Here is a 10,772-nt window from a genome sequence, read left to right as displayed (position 1 = left end):
CCTCTCCCAACCCCTCCCTCACCCACCTCCCCTCCTTCTCCCCTCCCTCACTCCCTCCCCTCCCCTCTCCCTCCCACCTCACCCACTCACTCACCCTCACCCCCTCCCTGTGTGTGTGTGTGTGTCTCAGACCCTGACCCCTCCACCAGGCGCCATCTTGTGTGTGTCTGCCCTCCCGAGTCCGGGCTCCAGGCGGCTCCCCGCGCGGTGTATGCCGGTGTGCCCCTCTCCCTCCCTCTCGGTGTGTGCCCGTGTCTCTCTCCCCACCCCTGCGGCTGTAGCCGGCCTCCAGCGCCAAGCCCTGTCCCCTGCCTCTGCCTCCAGCTCCTCAGGCCTGGGCCGCGACACGTGACTCCCGCCCCCCTCCGATTGGCCGAGATGCCGACGTCACCGACGCCCCGGTCCCGATTGGCTCACACGCGCCCGACACGTCCCTCCCCGCACGTGGCCTCCAGTCCCATCGCCGATTGGCTGGTACGCCGCGTGGCCCCACCCCCTGAGCACGTGACCTTTTAATACCCTCACCCCGCGCGTTCCCCACTCATTCCCGCTCCGACCGGCGGCGGGTGCGGATGGCAGGGAAGGGGTGAATGTTTGGGTTTCATGAAATGGCTGAAAATGTGTTGCTGGAGAAGCGCAGCAGGTCAGGCAGCATCCAGGGAACAGGAGAATCGACGTTTAGGGCATAAGCCCTTCTTCAGGACTGCTGACCTGCTGTGCTTTTCCAGCAACACATTTTCAGCTCTGATCTCCAGCATCTGCGGACCTCACTTTCTCCTCCTTTCATGAAATGGCCCTCGGTTGGATATAGATCTGCAAGTGGAAGGGCCTGGCGCACGAGCTTCAGCTGTACTCCCTCTCACCAAAGCGTGCATCAAATACTGAACAAACCCCACACGAGGCAAAATATAGTCCCACAAACAGCCTGCCTTCAAAACAACGAGGAGAAAGTGAGGGCTGCAGATGCTGGAGATCAGAGCTGAAAACGTGTTGCTGGAAAAGCGCAGCAGGTCAGCAGTCCGTGGATGCTGCCTGACCTGCTGCGCTTTTCCAGCAACACATTTTCAGCTTCAAAACAACAACCATGACGAGGCTTTTTAGCCCAGCTCCAGCCGATTGCACCACTCCGGACAATCTCATCTCAGCCACTTTCCTGTCCTGATCCCCATCTCGCCCATTACTAATTAAAAAGCCACCTCGCTCCTCAGATTAGACGTCAGCCCCAGAGAGGTCTTGGTAGAAACCTGACAGCATGGTCATTCAGCCCGTCGGGTCCACACTGACCGTCAGCAAAGCATCTCACCCAGCTAGTAAATTTTGGGATGAGGAACTGGTGATGGGGAGATCTGAAGGGTGGGTAACAGGAGGAGGAGAGATTACACCAGCAAGACCTGGAAGAGGTGGGCTGACTGACCATAGACCCCTGCCTCAGAGGAATAGAGTCACCATCTTGCTGTATCACCAGCACCTCAGAACAGCCACAGGCTCATTGCCCTGTTCCAGGGCCCACTAGAGAACTAAGTCGAGAGTGTGGTGCTGGAAAGGCACAGCAGGTCAGGCAGCATCTGAGGTGCAGGAGAATCAACGTTTCGGGCATAGCCCTGCATCAGGAACTGGAGACCTAACTGAGTGGGGTAGCCCAGCTGAAACCCACAGGCCACTGGCAGAAATTATTGATGATGTGGAGGTGCTGGTGTTGGACTGGGGTGGACAAAGTTAAAAATCACAGAACACCAGGTTATAGTCTACCAGGCTTATTTGGAAGCACTGTGTTTCAGAGCTACCTGATGAAGCAGCCTCGCTCCGAAAGCAAGAAATTATTGACTTTAACCTAATACAAGGAGAAAGTGAGGACCGCAGATGCTGGAGATCAGAGCTTAAAAATGTGTTGCTGGAAAAGCGCATCAGGTCAGGCAGCATCAGAGGAGAAGGAGAATCTTATGCCCGAAACGTCGGTTCTCCTTCTCCTTTGATGCTGCCTGACCTGCTGCGCTTTTCCAGCAATACATTTTTAAGCTTTAACCTAATACACCATGTCAGAAACCAGGCGTTCAGCCCACTGAGCCAACTGACACCACAAAGCTAAAGGGATCATGGAGATTGTTGGTGCAATGAGAGGGAGAGTCAGCTGTGATTATTATGAATGCTGGAGAAAGCACGAGACCATGAGGAATGAGGACTTTTGGAAGGAGCCAGTTTTTAGATATTTCCTTATTGACTATCCTGGAGGTGTTCTTGCCCTCTCTGCACCAGCTGAGACTTGAACTCAAGCCCCTGGCCCAGAGGTAGGGTCACTACCACATGCAGTCACGGGCGGGAAGTTCAAATTAGAGCAGCAGCCAATGGGGAGCCGAGAGTGGACACTGGGCGGTGCACATACGGCGAGAAGCCGGCGTGATTGGTTAGGATCTGGAGGGACACCCTCAGGACGTGCCCCCATGATTGGCTGAAGTGGTTGGGTATCACTTGGGGGCGCGACCCACATCCTAATTGGCTGAAGGGATCAGACATGGGGGCGGACGACGCATCTGATTGGCTGGAACCGCCGCCACTCGACGGGGCGCGCTTGCTCGTTTAGTTAAAGGGGCGGGAGCTTCATGTGAGGACGTGGCGCTGTGATTAGCTGAAGGTTGTTTGGGGGCGGTGCCCCACGTGTGGCTATGAATGGCTGGGGGCGGCGCCCCACGTGTGGCTTTGGTTGGCTGGGGGCGGCACCCCCACGTGGGGACGCGTCTCCGTGACAGGCCGCTGCGGTGCCCACGCGGGCCAGGCCTTCGCCTGATTGGCCGGAGCGGGCGGCGCGCGGGGAGGCGGGTCCGCGTGATTGGCTGCTGGCCCGCACGCTCGAGCCGGGCTCCGCGGACGGTGGTGGGGGTGATGCTGCGACCGTTGCTCTTGCTCTTTGTCCCGCTGCTCGCTGGCAGTGCGGCAGCGGAGGAGGAGGGGGAGAGGCTGCCCACCAAGTGCGAAGGTAAAGGGGAGAGGCTCTCCTAACCCCTCCCGCCCCCGCGCCATTGAGCAGATCTTGATATTTGGGGGACGGTGGAAAGTCTGTTGGGGGAGGGGATGGGAGGGGGTTGGGAAGGTCAGACCTGGTTGCCCATAGCAACTGGGCATCCAAGATGGCGGCGGTCCATGGGGCAAGAGCCAACCTCCCCATGTTGGCCAACTGGTGTCTCCCTTTATCTGCCCCTCTTTTCCCCTCTCTCCCAACCTTGTGTGAGCTGGATTGGGCATGTTATCCCAAAGTAAAATATTACCCACTTCCTGGGGGAGACAGAAAGGGAAGGGGCTGGTGGCACTGGACAATGGGCTGGCACTGCCAGGATGGGGCGAGCGGCCTGGGTTGCTTTTGTTTCTCAGCTCTCGTGAAGGAAAGTGGTGGCACGGTGGTTAGCGCTGCTGCCTCACAGCGCCAGAGACCCGGGTTCAAATCCCGCCTCCGGCATCTATAACCCTCAGTGTGGAGTTTGCACATTCTCCCCGTGTCTGCGTGGGTTTCCTCCGGGTGCTCGGGTTTCCTCCCACAGTCTACAAATGTGCAGGTTGGGTGAATTGGCCACGCTAAATTGCCCGTAGTGTTAGGTGAAGGGGTAAATGTAGGGGAATGGGTCTGGGTGGGTTGCTCTTCGGCGGGTCGGTGTGTACGTGTTGGGCCGAAGGGCCTGTTTCCACACTGTAAGTAATCTAATCTAAGCTCGGTGCAATGACAACATCTTTAAAAGGCGTCTGGGTGGGTATGTGAATAGGAAGCACAATTTGGAGATGCTGGTGTTGGACTGGGGAGCATAAAGTTTAAAAAAATCTCACAACACCAGCTTATAGTCCAACAGGTTTAATTGGAAGCACACTAGCTTTCGGAGCAACACTCCTTCATCAGGTGATAGTGGAGGGCTCGATCATCACACAGAATTTATAGCAAAAATTTACAGTGATGCAACTGAAATTATACATTGAAAAATTGATTGTCTGTTAAGTCTTTCATCTGTTAGAATACCGTGATAGTTCCACTTCTTTCATGTGTAAATCACAAAACCTTTTTTTAAAAAGTTGCGTTCTCGGGTTAGCTGTTAATAATGAGTGATAGCTAGACAATACGTTGAAGGTGTTGGCCCCCTGTGTTCTCTGTCTATGCCATGATGTTTAGATTGATTCTAATCTAAAAAGTGAGAAAACGGAGTTTTACATGAATTCATGCCGTTTTTGAGCAAAGTACAATGTAACCCTGCAAGTACAAATTCACCCCACAAAATATATGTGTGCATGTGGGTCTTTGTCTGTCTGGATTGGGGGTTGTGAGTGTGAGAAAGTGTGTGTGTGTAGATTGTCTTAAGTCTGTGAGGGGGTGTACGTGCGAGTGTGTGTCTGAAAGGGTGTGTGTGTGTGCGCAATGCAATGGTGATCACCTGCAATGTGATATGAACCCAAGGTCCCGGTTGAGGCCCTCCCTATGGGTACCGAACTTAGCTATCAGCCTTTGCTCGGCCACTTTCCTCTGCTGCCTGTCCCGAAGTCCACCTTGGAGGATGGTCACCTGAAGGTCTGAGGCTGAATGTCCTGGACCACTGAAGTGTTCCCCAACTGGGAGGGAACCCTCCTGTCTGTTGGTGGTTGTGCGGTGCCCATTCATCCGTTGTCACAGCCTTTGCTCGGTTTCCCCAATGTACACCTGCGTCTCCATCAAGGACGGAAACCTCAGCACCACACTCTACCGCAAACCCACAGACACCCTCCCAATGCTATAGTTCTCCAGCTTCCACCCAAAACATATTAAAACAGCCATTCCCTATGGACAAGCCCTACGCATACACCGGATCTGCTCAGAGGAGGAGGAACATGATGGACACCTGGAAGTACTCAAGGATGACCTCACAAGAATTGGGTACGATGCTCAACTCATCGACTGCCATTTCCGACGTGCCACAGCAAGGAACAGTAATGACCTCCTCAAGAGCCAGACACGTGCTGCAACTGACAGGGTACCCTTCGTTGTTCAGTACGTCCCAGGCACTGAAAAATTACACCATGTTCTTCGTGCCCTGCAACACATTATCAATGAGGATGAGCACTCGCCAAGACCTTCCCCACACATCCACTACTTGTCTTTAAACAACTGCGAAACCTCAAACAGATCATTGTTTGTAGCGAACTGCCCAGCTCTCAGGACAACTCCATACAACCCTGTCACGGTAGGCACTGCAAGAAGTGTCAGAGTGTGGACGTAGATACTACCATTACATGTGGGGACACCTCCCACCTTGTATATGGCAGGTACTCATGTGACTCAGCCAACGTTGTCTATCTTATACGTTGCAGGCAAGGATGCCCAGAGGCATGGTACATTGGGGGAACCGAGCAAAGGCCACGACAACAGATGAATGGGCACCGCACAACAATCAACAGACAGGAGGGTTCCCTCCCAGTTGGGGAACACTTCAGTGGTTCAGGACATTCAGCCTCGGACCTTCAGGTGACCATCCTCCAAGGTGGACTTCGGGACAGGCAGCAGCGAAAAGTGGCCGAGCAGAGGCTGATAGCTAAGTTCGGTACCCATAGGGAGGGCCTCAACCGGGACCTTGGGTTCATATCACATTGCAGGTGATCACCATTGCACTGCGCACACACACAGACACTCCTACACACACACAGACACTCCTATACACACGGACACACATATACACAGACGCGCGCACACACCCTTACAGACACACACTCACACATACACCCCCTCACAGACTTAAGACACTCTACACTTGCTACACACACACATACACTTTCTCACACTCACAACCCCCAAACCTTGACAAGAACACACAGTCACAGACAAAGACCCACATGCACACATATATTTTGTGGGGTGAATTTGTACTTGCAGGGTTACATTGTACTTTGCTCAAAAACTGCATGAATTCATGTAAAACTCTGTTATCTCACTTTTTAGATTAGAATCAATCTAAACATCATGGCATAGACAGAGAACACAGGGGGCTAACACCTTCAACGTATTGTCTAGCTATCACCATTGTTAACAGCTAACCTGAGAATGCAACTTTTTAATAAAAAGTTTTGTGATTTACACATGAAAGAAGTGAAACTATCACGGTATTCAAACAGATGAAAGACTCAACAGACAATCAATTTTTCAATATATAATTTCAATTACCTCACACTGTAAATTTTTGCTATAAATTCTGTGTTAGGATTGAGCCCTCTGCTACCACCTGATGAAGGAGCGTTGCTCCGAAAGCTAGTGCTTCCAATTAAACCTGTTGGACTATAACCTGATGATGTGTGATTTTTAACTGAAATAGGAAGGGTTTAGATGGATAGATTGCTGGTAAACGGGGACTAAGTTAGTTTAGGGTATTCGGTCGACATGGACGAGTGGAGCTGAAGGGTCTGTTTCCGTGTTGTATAACTCTACAAGGAAATTTGGGACCTCAGGATTGAGTACTGCGTTGTTGTAGTTTGAATAAAAATCTCAAAGAAAGGTATGTCTTTGGAGAAGCTGTGTTGATTCAGTGGTTGAGTTTTAAGAGGAATTGCATCTTAATCCAGAGGTTTTGGCAAATGTTCTGAAGACTTGGGTTTAATTCCCAACGTTCTGAACGAAGCAGCAAAACTGACTGATCCAAGTCATAGAAACGCTACAGTGTGGAAACAGGCCATTTGGCCCAACAAGTCCACACCAACCCTCTGGAGAGTATTCCACCCAGATGTATTTCTATTACTTTTATATTTCCCCTGACCAATCCACCCTAACCTGCACATCCCTGGGCACTATGGGACAAATAAGCACGGCCAACCCACCCTAACCTGCACATCCCTGGGCACTATGGGACAATTCAGCACGGCCAATCCACCCTAACCTGCACATCTTTGGACTGTGGGAGGAAACCAGAGCACCTGGAGGAAACCCACACAGACATGTGGGAGAATGTGCAAACTCCACACAGTCGCCTGAGGTTGAAGTCATACACTTTACAATGGACTCCTCGTTGTGACCCGTACAGTCCTTCCAGTTGCCTTGTGCACTTAAAAATGGAGGACAAGTGCATTCAAGTCCAAATATCACTTTTCATATTTTTTTAGTCAACCTTTTCAGGGATGTTATCATACGCCTCAGGTGCAAGTGAGACTTGAAATTGGCCCTCCTGCCCTAGAGGTAAGGACACTAGCACTGTACCACAAGAACCCCTTTGGCCCACCTTTCTTTACACCTTCCCATGTATCTGCAGGGGCTACCACAGCTGCCCCTTCACCGCCTCCCTGCTCGCCATCCATGGGCCGAAACTGTCTCTTCAGGTGAAGCAGGGTGACAAAACATCTGGAAATGAACCTTCACGTCAACTCTGAGTCAACGAGGCTCAACATTAGCTTGCTGTCTCTCCCTGGATGCTGCCTGACCCGCTGTGATCTCCAGTGTTTTGTTTCCATTACTTTTCTTTCACTGCTTTTACACTGGTGGTGGTTGGCAGACCGTGGCACTGAAAGATGGTCTTGATGATGAAGCCAAAGGCCATGCTACTGTTGTTACAAACCCACCTGGTTTACTCCTGTCCTTCAGGGAAGGCAAGCTGTCATCGTTGGCCGGTCTGCTTTACTCTGCCTGGCTAACAGTAGATGGCCTGACAAGCCACTTCTTTCAGGGTCAACGAATCCCTGGCCTTGTCTGTCAAGCCTACATTGCACTAAACTTTGATGTAGACGGAAAGCGAGCCTTCCAAGACAGGAGCGGGACCGTCTAGATTTTAACTGACCGTTGCCTCAAAATGTTGGTTTGCAGGTGCGGCAGGTCATGAAGAAGGCAAAGGGACTATCATCCTTCATTGCTAGTGAAGGACCTACCATTGAGGGACCTTGTTGAAAGCCTTACTAAAATCCATTATAGACAACATCCACTGCTCTACCCTCATCGATCAGCTTCACCATCTCCCCGTGAAGATCTGGATTCGCGGGGCGGGGGGGGGCAGTCTCTCTGTTCCGTGATTGGTCAATAAGGACTCGCAATTGGTCTGGTCCTTCTCTTTGTTTCTTCATACAGCTGGGCACAGAGCGTCCACAAACACAGAGGCTATACACTTTCGTATTCCTTGGAGAAGCTACACACATGGCTTAAAACAAAGACATTTTTAGACTTTCCTTAAAGAAGGGTACAGGCCATGATTGCATAGTATATTCAAACAGTTACCGATCAGTATCGCTTTATTTGACAGTTACTTGGTCCAGTGATATTTCCTGGAAACCAACTTTGTTTTCCAACACTCAGGCCACCCTTATCTCACTAACTGAGCCATTGCACCTGTACCTGAAGGTCAGTTAGGATTGCCAGTGATGTCTTATCTAGTCTAGTTATTTCTATGCTGTAAAGGGAGCATTGTCTGCTGATCTCTATTGAAGCAGACTGTGGTTAGTCACTTATGAAGCTATAGTAGACTTAAAAACCATTTTATGCAGCTTTTAGCAGAATTGTCACTTTGCAGCCATGCAGCCATTTTGTCATGTTATTTGCATTGAGAAGCCATTTTATTGCCGCCTAAGTTATTAAGAACATCTGTTACGCGGTTGTTCCTGACAACAACTAGTTACCTCAGCCTGTATTCAGGTTTCAGATCCTCACTGGAGGGATGGGGTTTATAAACAGGGAGGTTATGTTGCAGCTGTATAGGGTGTTGGTGAGGCCACAGCTGGAGTACTGTGTGCAGTCTTGGTCTCCTTACTGAGAAATGATGTCCTGGCATTGGAGGGGATGCAGAGGAAGTTCACTCGGTCGATTCTGGAGTTGAGAGGGTTGGCTTAGGAGGAAAGATTGGCAAAAAGGCAACCAACATCATCAAAGACCCCTCCCACCCTGGTTATACGCTCTCCCATCAGCCAGATGATACAAAAGCTTAAACACCCATACCAGCAGATTCAGGAACAGATGCTTCCCATTGGACTTTAGATTTGAAATTTACAATGTTGATCTTTTTATCTACTGCCGGTGCAGCCGTAACTCTGTACGCCTCACCATGTTCCATCACCCTATCATCTGTTTGTCTTTGTGTGTTATGATCTGTTTGTACTGCTCGCAGAACAAAACGTTTCACTGTACTGTGGCAACAGTAAATAAGCCTATACTGATTGAAATTTAAAAGCTAATCTTATAGAAATGTGTAAAATGATAAAAGGAACAGAGAAGAGAGAAGCAGGGAGGTTGTTTCCACTGGCGGGAGAAACTAGAAATAGGAGGTGTCGTGGAGATTAAATCAACTCGACTCGACTGTTAGCAAGAGCAAAGAAAAGATCTTTATTCAGATTCTGAAGAACCGACCCAATACATTCAGCCAGCTGCCTCATGTAAAGGGCACTTGAGCATAATTCAGACACTCTTCTTATACCATTCTTATCACGCTCTCAAAGGCAAAGACTGGGAAAAGTTAAGTTGTTATTTTCTCATCCCCTGGTCGTGGACATAGCTGTTCTTATGCTTTCCTCAGCTTTCACTGAATTTGACCGTCGCGAGGTCAAGTTGAATGTTTACAGAGTTCAAACAGAGACAAGCTGTCTCCTGGCTGCAACACTCAGCACAGCATTAAATTTAGAAAAGCATTCTCTTTCAGGTTTCACAGTAAATGTTAAATTTGTTAATTTTCCATTACAGGGGCATAGCCTCAAAATAAGTGGGGAGCAGATTTGGGACTGAGTTGAGGAGGAACGTCTTTCCCCCAGAGGGTTGTGAATCTGTGGAATTCCCTGCCCAGGGAAGCAGTTGAGGCTACCCCCGTTGAATGTTTCTAAGGCAAAGACAGATTTTTTTTGTTTTGAACAGTGAAGGAATTAAGGGTTAGGGTGAGCAGGTGGGTGAGTGGAGCCGAGGCCATGAAAAGATCAGCCATGTCCTTATTGAGCGGCAGGGCAGGTTCGAAGGTGCCTACTGCTGCTGTACAGGGTGCTGGGGAGGCCAGTGACGTTTCTCATGTTGGCAGAGGCACTGGTTTGGCCCGTGGCAGCACTGGGTGCACAGCTGGCGTGTATTTCTAAGCCATAAGCAAGACATTGGCGGGGGGGGGGAGAAAAATCAAACTGAAACCTTTCTACTGCGTAGCACCTAACTCTTTCACGTTGTTCTGTCTGTGTGTGTGTGTCTGGTGTGAAGTGTGCAAGTTTCTCACACTGGAGCTGCAGTCTGCTCTAGACAAGACGAAACGTTCCAAGGAGGTGTTGGAGCTCGGAGAAGTGCTGGACAATGGGAAACGCAAGCGAAAGATCAAGTACAACACGTCGTAAGTGCTGCGCAATCATCCATTCGGCGGCCCACTCATGGTTTCTGCTTTGTTCCCGGTTTCCCGCTAACAACCTCCCTTCACTGTCTGAATTCCCTGGAACACCTTCCCCAGGCTGCGGTTCATTCCCTGTCAGATTCCTGGCCTTGACGAATGGATACTTACTGCGGGCTGTGTGTGATCTAGAGCACAGGGACTGGGGGTTGTCATCTCAGGCTGCTGGACTGAGGAGGAGGAGAAATTTCTTCAATATACACAGGGATTTGCTCAGTGATTAGATTAGATTAGATTACTTTACAGTGTGGAAACAGGCCCTTCGGCCCAACAAGTCCACACCGACCCGCCGAAGCGCAAACCACCCATACCCCTACATTTACCCCTTACCTAACACTACGGACAATTTAGCATGGCCAATTCACCTGACCTGCACATCTTTGGACTGTGGGAGGAAAAACGGAACACCCGGAGGATACCCACACAGACACGGGGAGAATGTGCAAACTCCAC

At 50.3% G+C, this 10,772-nt stretch overlaps 2 protein-coding genes across 2 annotated transcripts in view; one reads left to right on the top strand and one right to left on the bottom strand.

Annotated features, from left to right (window-relative positions):
* Positions 1 to 362, bottom strand: part of LOC122544382 (transcription initiation factor TFIID subunit 6-like) — a 10,092-nt gene extending 9,730 nt beyond the window's left edge. The window contains exon 1 of the mRNA XM_043683626.1: positions 268 to 362. The gene's annotated coding sequence lies outside the window, so the exon portion shown is untranslated. The remainder of the gene's footprint in view (positions 1 to 267) is intronic.
* A 2,462-nt stretch (positions 363 to 2,824) lies between these two features.
* Positions 2,825 to 10,772, top strand: part of cnpy4 (canopy FGF signaling regulator 4) — an 18,666-nt gene continuing 10,718 nt past the window's right edge. The window contains exons 1-2 of the mRNA XM_043683668.1: positions 2,825 to 2,971; positions 10,139 to 10,265. Of these exons, the coding sequence (XP_043539603.1) occupies positions 2,878 to 2,971; positions 10,139 to 10,265 (221 nt within the window). The 5' untranslated portion in view covers positions 2,825 to 2,877. The remainder of the gene's footprint in view (positions 2,972 to 10,138; positions 10,266 to 10,772) is intronic.

The sequence above is a fragment of the Chiloscyllium plagiosum genome, chromosome 48 (genome assembly GCF_004010195.1).
Source record: "Chiloscyllium plagiosum isolate BGI_BamShark_2017 chromosome 48, ASM401019v2, whole genome shotgun sequence".
Classification (NCBI taxonomy): Eukaryota; Metazoa; Chordata; class Chondrichthyes; order Orectolobiformes; family Hemiscylliidae; genus Chiloscyllium; species Chiloscyllium plagiosum.
Note: the sequence above shows the minus strand (reverse complement) of the source record. Positions and strands in the feature narration are given on the sequence as shown.